Raw genomic sequence first — 20,120 nt, forward strand, 5'->3', positions numbered from 1 at the left:
TTTGTTCTTGACATTGTGGCTGGAATAATTTTTGTTGTCAAGAGAAAATTTAATCTTGTTGTTGTTGATTGTTATGATGACGCTTATGATAAAAATTATGGTGATGATTATGATAATGACATTGTTTATGATGGCCATGTTGACGACAATTAAGGTAAAATTGATGATGATGATGATGATGATGATGATGTTGTTGTTGTTGTTTATGATGGTGATGATGACGTTGAGGATGATGATGATGTCAATAATATTATTATGATAATGACGATCCTGCTGCCAATAGATGATGTTGTAGTGTTTTTGTCCCAAAGCAGATTAAGCCGCATTGTTTTCATGTAACATCGTGTCTTTTGTATTTCGCTAGATTCTTCAAGCTGGCACTGAACAATTCAACAACAAAGCCAAGAAGGGAATTGAGTTCCTGCAAGAACATCGTTTGCTCGCCTCTCCCATTAATCCCGAGGAAGTGGCTAAATTTTTGCGGGAAAATCCGCGTTTAGACAAGAAGGCTATCGGAGACTTCATTGGTGACAAGAAAAATAGTCATATTCTGGAGGCATTTGTTAGGTATAATCGCATTTTCCTGACTTGAAATGGCATTACACCTGGCGGTTCTGGCTGGCAATGATATACGGGATATGTCCAAATGTTGAAGTAATTAGGTGCACGTTGATTTCAATAAGTGTCACAAAGTGTCCTTTTGCTCTTCTCTCCAACTTCAAAATCACTTGTGTCTTGGAATACAGACAGTTAACGTCACAAAGAGTTTCTCCAAATGCTGCTCCTCTTGTAAGGATAAACAGTTCCATTTACTCAAGTAAAGCTATGATCCTCGCTGTTATGGTCGCAATTTTAGCAATTGCTTAGAGAAGCCTGAAAAATTCAGGACTTCAACAGGGTTTGAACCTGTGACCTTGTGATACAGGTGCGATGCTCTAACCAACTGAGCTAGGAACCCACTGAGGTTGGGAGCTAAGACTAACAGCAACTTTTACCCTCACCTTATTGTTGGAAATTGGTAGCAAGGCTTAGGCTATCAGGGGCACTTTGTGTTGGATGTCAAAATTGGGCATGCATCTAATTAGGCAGCTTTAGCACGCACATTTTTGAGACACGGACAGCAACCAGAAGAGAACATTTCACTTGCCAGGGCAGTGGTGTCCCCCAGATTTTTATACCAATCATCTTTAATGGAGACAAGACACTTAGCAGTGTAAATGTGATTGTGTGAAGACACGTTAAAATGGGAAACAGCTCACTTCCGGTTGCCGTCCGCTTCTCAAAAATGCTCTTGCTTAAGCTCCCTATTAACAGAAAATGACGGGAATGTGGCATCAGATGATTACCCAAACTATTTTAAGATATTATCGAAATGGCATCAGACCTCTAAAAAATTGGCATTTTATGGAAACTTTTCAGGTCGGTATTTCAAACTTTTGATCAGACCCTGAGATGGGGGTGGGGGGGCTTTTTTTGGTTAGAAACACACTTTAACTCAGTAGTGTGTTGCAGTATCCTTAGTTCCTCTTGTTTGAGCAAAAGAGACTGGTCAACAAGAAGAAGAACTACGAATGAATGATAGAAGATCCATGTGAATGTTCACATATTTCATCTGTGGAAATTGAAGTGCATGAGAGTTGGAGATCATAGTCCTAATTGGCTAGCTTAATGTTGTAGGCTTTGGGAATTAAACGTTTTGTTCCAGGTATTTCCATATCATTTAATATGAATGCTACATTATCATGCAAATACAATACACAAAGAATCTTAATCCCGAGAGATTTGATTTGGGTACAACATTGAGTTAGCCAATTAGGTCTATTGCATTTATCACAACCTTAAGTTAACGCTTTGACTCCAGGGAGTGGTCGGTACGTAAGTACTCCTCACAATAGACCCTGCTCCAAAATGGTGGCCGAAAATTAAAATGAGTTAAAATTTAAATTGTATACCAGCACTAGAAAGGACACCTTTACTTTAGTAAACCTGCAAAGTTTCAGCATACCAGGTGTAATATCAGCTGAGAAAATGCAAGTTAAAAAGTTAAAAATTGACAGACGTTTGTATGACTGAGGGTATGGTGTATACCCCCAGTCATACAAACGTCTGTAAATTTGTCAAATTTCGACTTACATTTTCTCAGCTGATATAATACCTAATACACTAAAATTTTGCAGGGTTGCTAAAGTGTGATCTTGATATAACCAAGTTCTCATGACTACCTGACAAATAAATCCATGGTACAAGTTAGGAGAATAAATGTTTCAATCTTGTGAATGAAAGGGTTAAGCAGTTGTGAAGAAAGCCTGACGGAGAAATCTAGGTTTTTCAGGCCTTCTTTGTAATTGTGTGAGTTGCTTCTTAACTGCGATAACCTCCAACTCTCGCCTAGATGGAATGTGGAAGGCTAGAGTTTCCACGGTGGCCAGCCAACCCTCAGTTGGGCAGAATGGTGTGCCCATGGTTGATAAATTCCAGCAAATAAGCCATGAGCCCTCTGTTCCAAGCACCTGGAAAACTATTAGAATCAGTACATTGAAAAATACAGGTTGGGTAGGATGGGGAACGCCTGAAATAATCGCTCAATCCTGTTGTGTAATTTTGGGTTTCTTCTCAACAATTAAATTGTAATGGAGGTCTCATGTTATGTCATGATCTTCATTTTTCAGATCATTCCAGTTCCACGACTTTAGAATTGATGAAGCCCTTCGATCATTCCTAGAGAGTTTCCGCTTGCCTGGAGAAAGTCCAGTCATCGAACACATCATTGAGTTCTTTTCAGAGTTGTATTTTGTAAGTGACCTCTGGGGTTTCTGCCATATTTTTATAGAAGAGGATAACATTTTTCTTAAAACTGATTCTGTCGGCCATTCAAAGCTTTGGCCCATGAAAAGGCATGAGTACTGCCTGGCATGATAGTTAGGTATTCAATTTCTTTAGAGACGTGTTCAATTTGGTCACGTCAGCTTATCTGCTGCTATTATCTCCCTATCATGTAAGAATATGGACGGGGTATTTTTGTGTTGATCGATAGATTGGTTGATCATTTGATTGATGAATTGATTGATTGATTGATTGATTGATCGATAGGTTGATTGATTGGTTGGTTGATTGATTGATTGATTAATTGATTGGTTGGTTGGGTGGTTGATTGATTGATTGATTGATTGATTGATTGAGTTATTCCTTGCTTGTTTGGTTGGTTGATTGATTGGTTGATTGATTGATTTGTTGGTTGATATTGATTGATTTATTTATTGACTGCTTGGTTGATTTATTGCTTGGTTAGTTTAAATGATTGATTGGTTGATTTATTGCTTAGTTGGTTGATTGGTTGATTGAATGATTAATTATCACTGATGATGATGACCATTTTATGATTGAGGAATAAGAGACACTTCTAATGTGAACATGATGATGATGATGATGATGATGGTGTTTTATTCACATTAAAAGAGTATAGAAAGAAGATAAAAGATTATCCTGCAACTTAAAAGTTTTATAAGTTTAATTAAGACACCACTGAACTTTCTCTTAGTTCAGAGCCTACAGAAGGAATCAAGTGTACATGCAAGTTTACAGTTCTGAGCTTAGGTTTACTTCACAAACATATTAATACAATTTTGTGATAAGTGTTGTGAACATTCAAATGAAAAAAAATGTAACATTTTGTTTATATTTAACAGGAAAGCAACCCTGAACCATATGCTAACAAAGACGCTGTGTTTACACTCTGTTACGCTGTGATCATGTTGAATGTTGATCAACACAACTCCAACATCAAACAGCAGAAGCCTATGACTTGTGAGGTACTGTAGTTTCAGATTTTATGTCAAGAACGTTGCAGCGATAATTAATCGGTTTCAACAGAGTTTCTCAGGACCAAATCGAAATTTATGACTATAGGCCATCAAAAAGGATGCTGGCTGTTAAATAAAGCAATAATAACACAAAGAAATACATGTAGCTGTCGTCAGGTATCGGAAAATGCTTGCCAACAAAGTTCCAACTGGTATTGGTTGTTGCTTCTGTTAGGCTAAGGAATTCAGACGCCATATTACGAAGTGCAAAGCATTCGTCGGATTACTTGAGACACTGACCGATCAAACGTTTTCACAAGAATAGTGAATAAATGAATGCAGACAATTATCGCTCGTAAATCGACATTATTAACTTAATTTACTTGTTGAACTAAAATAAAAATTTTTGTAAGTTCTTTTATTATCATTTTAGGAATTCAAGAAAAATCTAAGAAAGGCCAATGGATCAGGCGATTTTAAAGCAAGCATGGTGGAAGAAGTATACCACGCCATTAGGTACATTGGGAATATTTCCAGAGTTGGGGAAAGAAGTCGCTCTTAGGTTTGGGTCTGGGCCGAGTATGAGGCCCAATTTGCACCATTCTCCTTCCCAGATCCCATTGTTTCTCTAATGCCGTCGTGGCCTTCACACAAGAAAATGAAGTGCTCTGGAGACATGGGATTTGCAGTCCCAGATTGTAGGACTTTCGGAGTTCATATATGAGTCAACAGTACTACACATGGCGGCACTCAGAAGCATTACATTCAAAGAGTCTCTATGTGAAGCTTTAAGCGGCCCCATCTTAGAGAATGTGGCCTTTCTTGTCAAACAGAAAGAAGCCTTACTCAATATCGTAGTTTTAAGCAAAGCCACTCTGATCATTTTACCGTTTGGCTTGGCGCCAAATCGGCCATTTTTACTCATGCGCAGTAAGCGCATGAGGTATAAAATGCCCCCCATTTCTTGTTTTCCGTGTCACATTAGTGCATGGAAATTTATGCTTGCATACATTTACAGACTATAACTTTACATGGGGCGGAGGGTAGGGGATTATTCAAAACAATTAATAGCTGCTGAAAATTGCATTGTTGAGTCAGAAAAATTAATAGAAAGACTTGAAAAAAAGTATTAAAGTCTTAAAATGTATGTATGCTTGGAATATCAGTCCATTTTGCATGACAAAATAAAGAGTGCGTGTTTGAAGAAATCAACCATCCCTCTCATGTTTCAAGCCCTTAAGTAGACTTGCCAAAATTCCACCTCACGAGAATCCCGGGAGAAAATGTTTTGGCGAGCGAAGCGTGATTTTTCGGACGCGAATCTACACGAGAAGAAGGACTTTTGAAAGTCTAGCGCTTAATTAAGATGTGTCATCTTCTCTTGGATGTGCATGGTCGTGCCCGAATCATCGCATCTTGACTGTTCAAACTTTGTGATTGCAGTCGCGGTCGTACGGCCCGGGTCGTACGGATCAACCTGTTGCAATAATTTTTTTTCGATTGTGGAGCCAAAGGTAAGTTGTTGACTTTAAAGACAAAATTATATATATTTTTTCTAATATATTTTACAAATAAACACTTTGCACGAGAGCGGGGATCGACATAAAGGTCATTCAAACTGATTCCCATCAACATGCCGGTCATCTCAGCTCCTAGTGATCTTTGAGAACCTTAGGGCAGCTTTGAGCGAAACTGAGACTACCTGAGAAAAAACTGATCCGACTTTCAACAATCTGAACTACTGTTGTTGTCAGTATGGGCATGCGACGAAGTCAAAATGGGGAATTCTTTCAGAAATACAGACTAGTCGTTGATATGCATTCTGTTTACGCGTATTTGGTGGCAAAGGAATTTAGAGGATGCTTCAAGGGGAAATTCTGGTTTTCTGTCTTACTTTTGTTTTACTTAGAGGCCATTTATGTGCCAGTATTGAAACGTTTGGTTCACATTTATGAAATGTAACAAATTAATCATCTGTGGCTTTACAAAGATCTATTTGTATCGCTTTTACATTCCTGAGTCAATTCGACTTGCAAATGACGTACAAACAACCCAGGTCCAGGAATTGTTGATCCAACTAAAACTATTGCCCCACCATACAGTACGGCAAATGTAGACACACAATGTGTCAATGTCTCTGTCGGCACTTGTTTAAAATTTCAGGAATCCAATAACCTCTTCAGCTGACTTGGTTCAAATTATAAACATTGGGAATAATATGTAATCAGCTTTGTCACAATAATACAAACAGGGACTCCGACCTATTTTTGACCGATTTGCCTGTTATGGTTATAACTTAAGCTACATTAATTATCAGTTGACATACAGTGATAGTTATAGTGGTTTGCTAAGTAGTGCACTAATCCTATAATTTCAGACTTTCCTTATGTTATATCAATGTTAGCTGCCTTTGATTGTTTGCTCATGGATAATTATCATGCATATATTTTAACACTTGAACTTTACACAGTAGCAATATACTGTCTGCCTAATGGGAGGTGTAATTTTTTTTACTCTCATAGCAGAGATTTATTAGGTATGGGACCCATTTGCAACATGTACTTCAATTGAAATAGATTTATTAATGAATTTGGTACAACATTTTCAGAATATATGTGCACAAACATCTGTTACTTATGAGATTAAAACGTGTTAACATTATTAAAATGTAAAGCAACAGTGGAAGCATTGTTCATTCATTATATGTTCGAAACCAAAATTTTAGACCCTAGGAGCACATAAATGATGTTTATCTTTGTTCTTGCAAAGAATGTCCTGGTGTTTCATTTTATTTTATTTTGTTTTTCCACCTCAAAAGTATTGTAACTATTGCACCTCTCAAACAGTTGATATTATCATTGAGAATGGAAGAGCAATTTATCACAAATGTTACTCCAGCAAAATATGTTCTTATTTCTGATTTTCTAAAGAAATTAGACATAGGCCACTGGCCATGTAAAAGTTATTCATAGAGCAAGATGTCAGGGAAATTTATCTTGTACATTTATGTGGTTCCCAGTAAACAACAGCTTACAACTGCCATTTTGGATAATAAGGAAAGTAGCTCATGCTTTTTGATGTGAATATCTAGCTACTGCATTAGTTGTGTTTTCCAGTGGTATGCAAAGCAAAAGATGAGTTACCACGTTTTTGTATACAATAGTTCTGAACCAAAACATGTAACAAATGTATTTTCAAATGTAGATTCTGTTATTGATCTCTTATGTTCTATTATTCAAAGTAAATTTAATTGTGAAGCAAACTATGAGGTTGCATTCAAATATAGAAAGGAAACAAATAATAAGAAAGCATAAATTATCTACTTCAGAAATTGCAGCAAACTGGAAGAAAGAGGAGAGAAATTTACAGCCCAATGGACCCAGAGAAAAAATAAGAACTTCCTTCAAATTGTTTTGAAAAGTACAGGTCTATGGACCCATCTTAAAAAACAGACTCTTTCAAATAAAGATGAGAAGTGTAGGTCAATGAACTCACATGATAAAGAGCAACTTCTCTCAAATAGATCCTTGTAACACCTATATACTGTACCCTTTTTGTGGTGTACAATAAAGTTATTATTGTTGTTACTATTGTTATTATAATTATTATTATTAGTATTATTATTATTATTATTATTATTATTGTTATCATTATTAAACTGTCAACAAAAGTACAAATAACCTGGCAGCGCATGAGTAAAGGCTACTTAGAGCCTCTTGTTACTTCTGGTTCAAGATTTTATTGTTCGCAAGCAAACCAGTGAAGAAATTTGAATTTCCTATGTCTCCAAAGCCTTTCGTTTCCTCGTGCAAAGGCCCCGCCGGCTAAGAGAAACGATGGGATCTGGGGACGAGAATGTATGTGGACAAGATATTGCAAGTGGTTGCAGTGTTGCACTCTGCAGTGGTTTGGTTGCCACACCGGCATTTCTCACTTCTTACATTCGTTCTTATGGATATACTCCTTCTTTCCTTTCTCATTTAAGTGAGCATACGTTCGTGGACTGCGTGCACGGGTTTACTTTATGGTTTATTATCAACTACCGTTTAAATCCTTTTGCCATCTTACAATCAAGGCTTACAGTAAACACTCGCATATAAGAACACTTTTTTCAGGTTTAAGGCTGATCGTGTTCTTATTTGAGGGGTGCCTAGAAATCAGCTTGAAAGTGTTCTTAAAATTGGTTTCAGAGATACTTCAAATGGGCCTTATGAATGATTACGAAATTTGCTCAAAATTCACCACCAAGCCTCGTTCTCACAAAATTATTCACATCATCTGGACATGCAATACTGTTTGCACGTGGTTTTTCTTTACAAGTTTGCTCCTTTGGGATTTAGCTCATACTAAAATTTACAAGTTTGATTTTCGAATTCGAGGCTTGGTGGTGAAATTAGCTAGTCAGACGTCATCACGCACAAGGGCTATTATACATTACTAGAGGTTTAATTAACATACAATGCTGTTTTGTAATAGATTTTATAGTTTGTAATGGTCCTGAATACCATAGTACTTTGATATAAGTTACTGTATTGTATTGTTTCCTCATCCTAATACCCTTTCCCTTTATATTAAGAACATGTTTTATTTATCAGGCTGAATTTGTTCTTATTTATATGGTGCTTTAGTGGCCAAATTTCAGCCTGATGTTCTTAATCCACTTGTTCTTATATGCGGGTGTTTACTGTATTTCACAGAAATGAAGAGATTGTGATGCCATCAGAGAGAACTGGAAAGATTAAAGAAAATTATGATTGGAAGGTATAAATGTTTTTTTTTTCTTGGAATTTCAAAGACGACTTGCAGCGTTATAATGTGATGCTTAAAGTTCATGTATTGTACCATTTGTAGCATGATTTCCTGTGCATGTGCTCCTTTTGCATTAAACATTTTGGAATTGGCCCGAAATACTTGCAACTCTCCTTGTGAATACGTTTGTTGATTGTTAACGATCATCGCAACTATTTTCGTCTAAAAGCACCGAATCGTGACATTCACTTAACGCTGATGTGCTTTTGTGCCATAACCAGCGATAACTGAATTGGAAAGAGTAAAATCACAATCAAATCAAATTCCGTCGAGTCATCTTGAAATTGAACTAAAATCTGTGCTAGAACTTGTGCTTGAAATGATTATCAAAAGTCCACTCTTATTTAGTCTTAACCAAACCTACAGCCCCAGACAAAATTTTTGAAACGCTTTGCAATACATTACCCTCCCACAATGTTTTTTTTTCAAATGGGCTCAGAAACTTGCATGCAAACAACATTGTAAGGGGAGAGTGAGCCTTGAAGGCATTAGATCTGGATATTCATGTTCTGTTCCAAGGAATTTTGTCATTGGATGTAGCTCCACAACGTACATAGAAAGACTAAGTGTGCATGTTGCCTTTGATCAAACAGGTTTTGCTTCATCGGAGTGTGACACCAGAAGGGAAATACATCCATGGCATTGGTAGTAGCTTTGATCAAGACTTGTTTCTGATCATCTGGGGGCCAACAGTCGCTGCTTTATCGTATGTTTATGATAACGGGCTTGAAAAGAGCGTGGTGCAGAAGGCAATTGTGGGATTCAGGTAATTAACGTGGCTATGTCACTTTATTTTAGGGGAATCTTTAGTTAATTACGAGTTTAAAACTCGAAAATGGTAGTGTAGGGTACCTTTACGGATAAAATATCGTTACATCACAAACACTTGATGATTCTGAGCAAAAACGGGGATTTGAAAAACGTTGGGCCAACGTTTTTTCAAGATTACCCAAATGTAATCCGTTTCAATCTTGTCCATTTATGTCCATCCATGCCTCTCTTTCCTTCTGCTGCATTGCAATATGTCATTCTCAGTAATTTTTGGGGAATTTTGTGTGTCATGAAAGTATGATATTATATTGCGTGACATAGCCTCTTTAAAACAAATATGGATATAGCATTTTTTAAAAAAACGTTTTATGATGCTGTGTCCATAGACTAGTAGATCATGACACCTCGGGCTAAACCGCCTTAATATTTGCGAAGAGTATGATGGTTCTTTGACCTCCCTCTGGGTTTGTGAACTAGTAGCTCTTTACCTCTCCTGTTCTGTGACTTTCGACCAGTCCATTCCGCGTCAAGCAATTTACTATTTTTTGTTCCGGAATTGAAATGTCGATGTATTTGTTTTCCAGAAAATGTGCCCTGATATCAGCTCATTACAGCCTGTCGGATGTTTTTGATAACCTGGTCATCTCTTTGTGTAAATTTACAACCTTGCTCATTCCACCAGAGGTAAGGACTTAACAACTAATGGTCTATTTACTCTCTAGCTTGCGCATATCAATGTACGATGTGCCTGGAAAGTTTGCGAAGCTAAAAATAAGACTTAGAGGGATTCCATGCTTCATTCATAACTCGACAGATTGCCAGTGCACGTTTTTTACAAGGAAGGAGAGTAGTTTAGTTAACCCATGCCGCCACTGTGCTTTACTGTTCTATGTCATGGCAAGGGCACTGTTGGAAGGCTTTGGCAACTTTTTTTTTGGGCTCCTTTGAACTGACGGAGCAGAAAAACCGCGCTTTCTGCAGAAAACCGGGACCCGATAAAACTTTGGTTGTGGTCTGCTATGTTGATCCACAGAAGAGCAAATGGTGTTTGTGATCCAGGGTCGCGCTTTCTGAGTTTCTGGTGACGCTATTTTATGGAACACAAACTTGAAACGAGATAATTGCGATCGTTTTAGTGCATGGTTGCTCTGCTTATAAAAAGAATAGTCTGGACGTTTTTGTATCATTCTTTAAACTTACAGACTGGGGAAAGTCTTCCAGTGTCTTTTGGCAGAAATTTTAAGGCGCAACAGTCAGCCAGGACTCTGTTTGCTTTAGCTCATCGCCATGGAGATATCCTTCGAGAAGGCTGGAAAAATATCATGGACTGCATGCTCCAGTTGTTCAAAGCAAAAATGCTTCCAAAGTCGCTTGTCGAGGTGAGGTTCCTCCAGTTGTGATCACATCATCATCATCATCATCATCATCATCATCATCATTGTCATTCCACCACCATCATCATCAATATCATCATAATAATAATAATATTTAATAATGATAATAATAATAATAATAATAATAATCATAATAATCATAATAATAATACTAATAAGCACGCGTTTAAGCTTTGAAACTTCACCATCTACAAACGTGTGTTAGAACCCCATTTAGATATAACAAAGACATGATTTTAGTTTGAACAATTTCATAGCAGATATTAAGTGATCTAAATTAGTCATTGTCTTATTTATTTACCGGACCGGACCGTTTAACATCTTTGAGTCTGAGATTGTTATATAGTGAATATCATAATGGTGATGATGATGATGATAATGATAATGATTAATGATATTTACCCAGGAAGCTCCACTCACGTGAAAGTGGTTTTCAGGGAGGTCCTACATCCGATCGAATTGGAATTTAGAAAATTTTTGAGGAGAGGGGAAAACCCGGAGAGAAACCTCTCGGAGCAGAATAAAGAACTAACAAAAACAAACTTAACCCATGTATGGCCACGAGTCCAGAATTAAACCCGGGCCACATTGGTGGGAGGTGAGTGCTATCACCACTATGCCATCCCTGCTACCCTGCTCGTCATCATCATCATCATCATCATCGTTGTCATCATCATTACCATCTTCACTTTCATCCTGAACAACTTCGTCGTCATCCTCATTAATATGTTCTCAGTCAATTTCCTCATGATAACTGTCACCACAATCATCGTCCTTTTCATCATTATCACCATCATAATTTATTTTTTTAGGCTGAGGACTTTGTTGAAGCCAGTGGTCGTATAAGTCTTCTTCCTGAAGAGCTACCTTCTACAAGGTACTTGATATTTCCCTTATTCCCATTGAAAATTGTTACAAAAACATTCTTGCTTTCCATTTCTTTGGTTTTTTCCCCGAGAGAACATTTTTTTTATAGCTTGTGGAGTTTAACTTCCACTCTTATGTTCACAGGCAGGAAACATCGATATTTTCTTGGTGGTATTTGATGAATCCAGAGCCAGCGAGCAACAGAGGACAAACGACAGAGGATAAAGAAGCACAAAAACAGGCACTGAACTGCATCAGGGTGAGTACATGCGCAGTGGTTGCTCGCCTAGACTTGCAGTGGCGATTTTGGTTGCTACATAATTGACAGAGTGTTGGGTTTTGAAAGATTAAGCTTCGTTTTTTACAGAAAATTGCAAACGTGACACTCAAACATGGTTGTTGCCGAAACTAAATCAAATCAATTAAATTTAGTTAATTTTTCGGCCGTTAGCTAAAACCAAAGAACAATAATAGACCTAAATAAAGAGAATACTTGGTTTTGTCACAAGCTGCACACTGTCGTTTGCCGTTTACGGCAAGAGCGAAGCTTGATCTTTTTAAGAACGATTATTACCGGAAATGGCATGCGGAAGGCTGAAAGTTGCAATTTGCCACAAATTAATGAAACTTGCTTAAGCAACTATTGATGTGTATAAGTTGTAATGCGTTTCGTGAGATGATGGTAGATTAGTTGCTGAAGCACAAAGTAGGTCATATGATAGATTAGCTATTTATTAGCAACTGACTGCTGTTACGGAGGTCGTATGACTCTGATTTTTTTTGTTTCAAGCAACTAATGAAACTTGCTTGATTTTATCTCTTGTCGTACCAATTGAAGTGCTTGTTCAATTTAATTTGCACGGTATTAGAGCGGTTTTCAATCGAGTGTCGTAAAACAAATCCCAAAGTAATTACTTCGACCAATCACAGCAGGTGCAAACTGTGCAATGAACCAATCCAAATTCGTAGCATTTTCATGTAACTTGCTCCAAGCGCGTGCAAAGTTCCTTCTCATTGGTTGATAAACTGGCGCGAGATTTTTAAACCAATCAGTAAGCATAGCAAGTGCAATCGTGTAATTACTTTCGACAGTCATTTGAAAACTGCTTTAAGGATGAATCAAGTAAAAGCATATTAAACCGGAAAGAATAAACATTCATTTTGTGAGTTTTCTTATCTATTAGTAGTGCGTAGTGGCCGAAGGAGAAAAAGATCTCCAGTTGGCCACTACCATCTTGAACAAAAAGGGACTTATTATGGTCAAGGTATTGGCAAAAAGAGTCCAAAAAACAAACTACAGCATATGAATGAAGGGGGTAGTTTCTAAGGAAACTGTGGTGCTGCATTGGTTGGTTTTATCACCGGAGTTGATAATGTAAATTGGCCACTGTACAGAGATTCTAAAAGTTGATGTTTCAAGCATTAGCCCTTCGTCAGAGTGAATCAAGGAATTGTGGGTTACGTGTAGTTTTTATAGTAGAGTAGGAGCTATGCTATTGGTCAACATGGCAAAATGATCCCGAGACTGGTAGAATCTTTTCGCAACCTCCCCTTATTTCATTCAAACGCGACAAAAACGTAGGCAACTTTTTAGTTAGAGGCGCGCTCAAAACTAACGAGCAACCCGGCACTTTCAAATGCGCGCTCACGATGCAAAACTTGTCTTTTCATTGTTAACACTAGCAAGATATCGGGACCTAAGCGATCTGTTAAGATCAGCGATCGTTTCACATGTACCTCCGCAAATGTCATTTATTGCATAACCTGTACATTATGCAATAAATTATACATTGGCGAGACAGGTAGACGACTAGGCGACCGATTCTGCGAACACCTTCGCGATGTTGAGAAGAATGAAAGAATGCATCTAAGCCAGCCGCTCGTCTTTTATCTCCCTGACCACTCCATGAAACACATGGCTATATGCCGCCTTTCCCTACATCTAGGTACGACGGAAAGCCGCATGAATCTGAAACAAAAATTCATCTTCCAAATCGGCAATCTTAATCCTCACAGTATTAACAAACACTTTTCATTTGACTAATATATTCCTATTTTTCATGTTGCCATGTTACCACCAATAGCGTAGCTCCTACTCTACTATAAAAACTACACACAACCCATAATTCCTCGATTGGCTCTGACGAAGGGCTAACACTCGAAACGTCAGCTTTTAGAATCTCTGTACGGTGGCCAATTTACATTATCAACTCCGTTGATAATACCAACATTTTTGTAAACTACAGCATACGTCGTTATCCTCAAACGCGAATCTTAACCTCTCCCTTGTGTGGTGGAATGACTAAGAACCTGATTCTTCTGCTTAAAAGTGGACCTACTTTGCACTTCAGGCACTGTGCCTGCACCCACCTCTTTTAGGCCGAACAACCTAGCTCAAATTTCGCACTATTTTATGCTGTTGCTTGATTCGAATCATGCTTGGGAATAATCCATTGTATCAACTGCTTTGTTCTTCTTTTTTCACAGGATTGTCATCCGGATCTCCTGATCTCCGAGAGCAAGTTTTTGAGACCAGAGTCACTAAATGAACTCATGAAGGTTGTTTCCTTTAACTTTAAAAAACAATACGCTTTTCTCTCAAGTTGTTGCTGCTTAAGTTGCAAAGCTGACCAAAGTTTGTTTGTTTTTTGTTTCCAGGTGTTGATTTACAATTCTAGTGTGGATAATTTAGAATCGTATGATGAAGAATCTGCTGTTTTCTTCTTGGAGCTCCTTATTAGGGTGGTTCTTCAAAACAGGTGACTATCAGTTTAATTCGTTCGGGCTTTCTTCCGATTTGCGTGATTACGAGTGCTTCGTGACTGGTTAAAATACTTAGCGTCAATTTTTTATTTTATTTTATTTAACCAATCACAAAGCAAACAGAAGCAACTGTAACACTTTGTTTTCCCGCGCTTTGCGGAGTCTGCATTTATTGTCTTGAGTGACGATTGGTTCATGTGACTGCCTCTGTTTTAATTGGCTAAAGTAGTTATTATGGATGACCCAATTAAGACCCCCTCCCTTCTTGCACAACGTTGGTGTCTGGTTGGTAAGTCTGACCGGATGGCTCAGTTGGTTAAGCATGGAGCCATCGGATCAACGTTCAGGGTCTTCAAGTGACTCTCTGAGGAGAACGTGCTGCCTTTGTAATCACATCTGCAAATGGCTAGATTTTCAAATCTTCTCGGATCAGGACTATAAAGCGTGGCTTCCTTCTCAAAACCCTTGTTCATAAACACTCTGTGGGACGTTAAAGATCCCACACACTATTCAATACGGACGGGGCACAGAGTTCCTGGTGTTGTGGTCTGGCCTGAATTCTCCAACAATATGTGGACTTGGCATCAGTGATGTCTCAAAAAGGCTTATGGTGTATGAGGCCATGTAAGCAAAAACAGCCGTTAGTCAAAAGGGAGTTTTCAGAGTCCTGGGGCCCATTTCTCGAAAGTCCCGAAACTTTCCAGGCCATTTTCGAGTGTCACAATTCCCTTTGTATCTCAAGAACGGTGAGGATTTAAGTCGTCACACTTCACAGTTATTTTTCTTTTTGTTACCTTGAAACCACGTTAAAAAATCAGCTTTCCAAAACAAGCCGTTGGCAGTTTCACAAATGGCTTTTTGGGCCCAAAAAGTTTTCAGAACTTTCGAGAAATGGGCCCTTGGACGTGAAGATGAAGATGAAGAACTGTTCAATGATCTTTTCCGAACTTTTGCATCTTATTTCTTTCAGGGATCGCGTTTCAGCTTTGTGGGGAACAATTCGAGATCATTTATCAAACATCCTTGTAAATGCAACTCAACACAGGTACAGTAAGCAAAAGAGCATGACAAGAGTTGTTGATGTGTTGTTTGCGATTTGTCTTCCCTTTCACTTGCAATCATTGAATGCAAAGTAGGCAGTTTCTTAAATGTTGTGGGTCTTAATTTCATTTAGGCTCTAAATTCTCGCTCAAGATCAGTTTTCATTTTTACAATGACTGCAAAATTCTCGCGTGCTCATTGGCTAATTTTTATTGTCAATAAACGGACAGACACATAAATTTATAATTTATGCGATATTGCCACGTCAGATTGAAGTTTCTCGCATTTTTGTCTCGCGTTCTTCTCGTGTTTTGAGCTAATTTTGACTCCTGCCTTTTTGTTACTGTAAAAAACAATTTGATGTTAGTTTTTCATGCGTCTGTCCCGTTATTGACAACGTTATGATGAAATTCATGATCAATAACAGGACAGATGCCTGAGAAAATGACATCAATTTGTTAAATTTACTTCATGATGTACTAATGGAAAACTGATTCTGAGGATATAAGCATTAGATCGTGATGCATTTCTCAAGTTAGCCCTGTTAGTTGATTCCAATCTCCCTACTCAGCCCGCACCCAGCTTCTTAAAGAGTAGTCACCTTGATTCAGTTACTTCATTTGTCCATTCCTATCGTGTTGCCTCTCTGAAGATCTCACTTCTCTCATAGACAGTATTCATAATTGGCGGCCAGTAAAATGAGACCAACTAGCCTCGTTCTAAAGCAACATTTCTTTTGTATTTTGTCCATGCAATCGAGGCTAGTACGGCTTATTAGCACAAGGACAAAGGAATAATTTATTGACCGCCACTTATAAACACGTTTTTTTTTTTTCTCTCTCTTTTTGCAGTTCAATCGTAGAACGATCTGTGGTGGGTTTATTGCGGCTCGCAATCCGTCTTTTACACAAAGAAGAAGTTTCCAGTCAAGTTCTTTTAACTCTACGAGTACTTTTATTGATGAAACACAATGTACTCCAAGCTTGTGGCCGCCAAATTTCTTACGGACTTCATGAACTCATAAGGACTAATGCCTCCAGCATTACGTCCGCCAGAGACTGGGTTACAGTTTTTACTTTGCTAGAATGTGTCGGCGCTGCTGCATCCTTGCCGACCGTTACTTCCGGTCCAGTAGCTATGACAACGCTTTCTAAGGATGCGGACAGTGAATCGATCTCTGGAGATTATGAGTTTCCTGAAGGAGCTTCTAATACGGAGAGCGAAGTCGGGTCTTATACAAGCGTGGAGGCAGAGTCTGGTCTTGGGGGCAGTATTTTAGGAGATACGTGGCTCGTTATTACGAAGCAGGATACGGACAGTTCACCTGCAAATCAATATGAATTGACTGTAGGTATCAAACTGAACAAACACGACAGCAAATCCTTTGTGAAGTCATGTCAGAGTTTAGCGTTTTTAATTCGCGATAACGCGCATGTTACTAAGGAGAACTATCTGCAGTGTGTGCACGCTATTCGCGTATTTTCAGAAGCGAGTCTAGACGGAGGGGCGGGATACCGACAGGACGGATGGCAGTTGAAGGAAAACTCGGTTGATTATAAAGGGAGCTGGGGACGAAACAGCAAAAAGGCAACATCCGTGTCCGGGCGATCAAGGAAAGTTAGCCCGACGAGTTTAAAAGTGCGAAAATCAACAAAATCTGCCTCGAATAGCCCGGCGACTAGTGAAGACGAAGCTGAGATCGTAGAAACCATTAACAATACTTATGATGCTATGTCGCTACAGTTACCTGAGCTCATGTACACTCTGCACAAGCATGCGGGAAGCTTGTTTGAACAGGTCCCGGACAACAGCAGAGACGGCGATGTCACAATAGCACGTGATCGGAGTATGGAATTCATGTGGACCAAGTGCTGGTGCCCACTGTTGCAAGGAATTGCGCGCATGTGTTGTGACATGCGCCGTGATGTCAGAATGTCTGCGCTCACTTATCTTCAGCGTGCTTTGTTGGTTCATGATCTGCAAGCTTTGACCGCGGTGGAATGGGAAGCATGCTTCAATAAGGTTGGATTGACTTTCATTTGCTCGTTTCTGTAAAAAGCGGCAGACTTTTGTGACATCGATTTCACGTGGCTCCTTGGGCTGAAATATTAAGATCTTAAAATTAGTTAAATTAGGAAACAAGTCTTCAAATCGATAGATAGTAGAATTGGGGCTCAGAAATTATTCTTCATGTTTTTGACACTCTGTTGGCCACTTCGGGTCAAAACCTCACTGCAGTTCTTTTTTAGAAACTTGAAAGTATTTTACGCACTCCAGTTTTGTTATAAGTTTAATTTCGGTTCTGGAGAGTGCTAAGTGTGAGTGCCATGGCCGTTGCACCGAGTAGTGAGGATCTCTCTTCGCTTTCCATGGGCAGGTGTTGGTTATAACTAATCTCATATCCAACAACCGAGAATGGAATAATTTTCTTTTATTAAATTTCATCAAACTCTGAACTGTTAAAATTTTATGAAATGACGGGAATTTGCCTCAGTTTTATAAAACCACCGGTGCAATCAGTTTTGAAGTAAGGTTGCATGGTATTTGAGCTGGTAAACGAGATGGTTGCCAATCAAAACGCTAAAAACTTGATATCCGACTGAGAAGAATATAACAACAGAATATGCTAGTGTAATATTGACAATAAGAGAACTTTGTTGCAATCTTGTCTTATGATTCATGATGCTATCACAGGTATTGTTTCCCATGTTGGCTCGCTTGTTGGAAGTTGGCAACACAGAAGACCCAATGGGTGTAGAGGAAACTCGCATGAGGGCAGCAACACTCTTATGCAAGGTATTTGATTCACTTGCTGGCAGCTTAAGTTCTCTTCTTCCTGCTTGAGTGTTTGGATTAGTTGCTGGAGTTGCCTTTAGTGGGTTCAAACCCAACGTGAACCTGTCCTACGCTTGAAAAATGTATAACTTTGAATGAAGAAGAGACCGCATCTCACAGCGTTGAGAAACATTAGGAAAAACATTTAGAGCATTAGGAAATCTAAACTCTGTTTGGTAAGAGAAGGAGATGGAATTCCGTTTCTTGTGGTCTATTCTTTTCCATAGTTGTTGTTAACACGCATTGCAGTACGTTTGTACAGAAAATGCACTTTCTACAATGATCATATTTCACTTGGCGCTATAGGTACGCATTTATTGAGCCTCCTCGCTAACCCACTTTTATCTCGTCGATTTTCAGGTTTTTTTGCAGCACCTTACACCGCTGTTATCACTCTCCACTTTTACGGCTTTGTGGCTCACCATCTTAGACTTCATGGACAAGTACATGCATGCAGATAAGAGCGATCTTTTGGTGAGCGTTGTCTCCGTTTATCAAAGCGGTGCGAAAGTAATTTCTTTGGCCAATCAGGAAAGACTCAGGCACTACAGTCAGCCAATCACAACGTAAAGTAATTACATACAGCCAACGCGAGGCGCGGGAAATGCGTGCAAACCTATCACAATTAGTCTTGTGTTAACCTTAGATTGGCTGAGCAAATGGCGCGAAATTTTCGTCCAATCACCGAGGAAATGGTGTCCTTCTTCCCTTTTCAGTAATGTTGTTGTAATCATGTTGTCGCTGTTTTTCTTATTGTAATTGGACCTGAAGGGTTACTTCCTACTGTACCAGAAATTCTTGTCAAGTTGCTACAAACACGTCAAATTGTGTTTACCTTTTCTTACTCTTGTGGTTTTCTTCTACAGTTTGAAGCTATTCCCGAATCATTGAAGAACATGTTGTTAGTGATGTCTACAGCCGGGATATTTGACGAAGAAGAGTGCACCCTTACCGCTCATTCCCAGTCGGCGGTCGATCGCAAGACACACAAGAGATCTGATTCCGAGATTCACAAGTACTCCGCCCTTTGGCAGGTCACGTGGGAGAGAATCGACTGCTTCTTACCAAATATGCGCCAAGAACTGTTCACACCTCGTAGCCAGGCATCTTCAGTCGATACAGAGCAAACAAAAACCGAGCCAGAGAAGGTCACCATTGAAGAGCCCCAGCCTGTGGCGTCTGCGGAGCTGCCTGAGCCGCCTGTGGAAGGAACGTCTAGTAATTCGTCTGGTGGGTGCCACCAAAGTCATCTTCAGTGATCTCTTCCTTTGATTGCCCAGGTCCCAGTTGTCCAAACGATGGATACCGCTATCCACTGGATAAATCAGCATCCACTGGATAAGTCATAGCGATACCAATTGCACTGTCCGGTGGATAGTGATTTATCTGATAGCGTTACCCACCTTTTGAACATTGGGGCCAGGACCATTACCCTAAAGCAACTAGGACATTACGAATAAAATCAATTGACGTAATCCAATTCAGTACTCCCGAGAGTGTATTAAAATCAGGGGCCGGTGGCTCGAAGCATGGTTAACTAACCGTTGGTTAAGAAGCATCAAAACCTTTAGGTTTCCATGGTATTTAACGCTGGTTAGCGTTAACCCTGCTTGAGTAAGTCGGGCCTGATTGAACGACTGATGGTGTAACCAAAAAGACTATCGTGATACACTTTCAATCGTATATAGTTTTTGTGTTCCGGGTGGGAGATCAGTAGTCTGCTTGGCAGGTTTTAAGAGCACAAAATAAGCGGTGCGCTCCCTTTGTCTTATTTATTTCAAACTTACCGCTTGCAGTTTAACTCATTATGCATACATTACTACATCAACCAATGTTTAAA

General features: G+C 39.1%; 1 protein-coding gene across 7 annotated transcripts in view; it reads left to right on the plus strand.

Moving 5' to 3' along the window:
• Window positions 1–20,120, plus strand: part of LOC138003308 (Golgi-specific brefeldin A-resistance guanine nucleotide exchange factor 1-like) — a 59,276-nt gene that overhangs the window by 22,532 nt on the left and 16,624 nt on the right. For 6 of the 7 annotated variants that reach the window (XR_011123484.1, XR_011123483.1, XR_011123482.1 and 3 more), the window contains exons 17-33: window positions 365–567; window positions 2,670–2,793; window positions 3,687–3,809; window positions 4,234–4,316; window positions 8,498–8,561; window positions 9,203–9,375; window positions 9,965–10,064; window positions 10,583–10,759; window positions 11,587–11,651; window positions 11,786–11,900; window positions 14,129–14,200; window positions 14,300–14,400; window positions 15,375–15,449; window positions 16,297–17,467; window positions 18,140–18,241; window positions 18,641–18,754; window positions 19,147–19,510. Coding sequence is in view for 2 of the 7 variants with exons in the window: in XM_068849309.1 (XP_068705410.1) it covers window positions 365–567; window positions 2,670–2,793; window positions 3,687–3,809; window positions 4,234–4,316; window positions 8,498–8,561; window positions 9,203–9,375; window positions 9,965–10,064; window positions 10,583–10,759; window positions 11,587–11,651; window positions 11,786–11,900; window positions 14,129–14,200; window positions 14,300–14,400; window positions 15,375–15,449; window positions 16,297–17,467; window positions 18,140–18,241; window positions 18,641–18,754; window positions 19,147–19,510 (3,226 nt within the window). In the remaining 5 variants the exon portion in view is untranslated. Of the gene's footprint in view, window positions 1–364; window positions 568–2,669; window positions 2,794–3,686; window positions 3,810–4,233; window positions 4,317–8,497; window positions 8,562–9,202; window positions 9,376–9,964; window positions 10,065–10,582; window positions 10,760–11,586; window positions 11,652–11,785; window positions 11,901–14,128; window positions 14,201–14,299; window positions 14,401–15,374; window positions 15,450–16,296; window positions 17,468–18,139; window positions 18,244–18,640; window positions 18,755–19,146; window positions 19,511–20,120 lie in introns of those variants that run through there. The other variant, XM_068849310.1, reaches the window with a different exon arrangement.

The sequence above is a fragment of the Montipora foliosa genome, chromosome 5 (assembly GCF_036669935.1).
Source record: "Montipora foliosa isolate CH-2021 chromosome 5, ASM3666993v2, whole genome shotgun sequence".
Taxonomy (NCBI): domain Eukaryota; kingdom Metazoa; phylum Cnidaria; class Anthozoa; order Scleractinia; family Acroporidae; genus Montipora; species Montipora foliosa.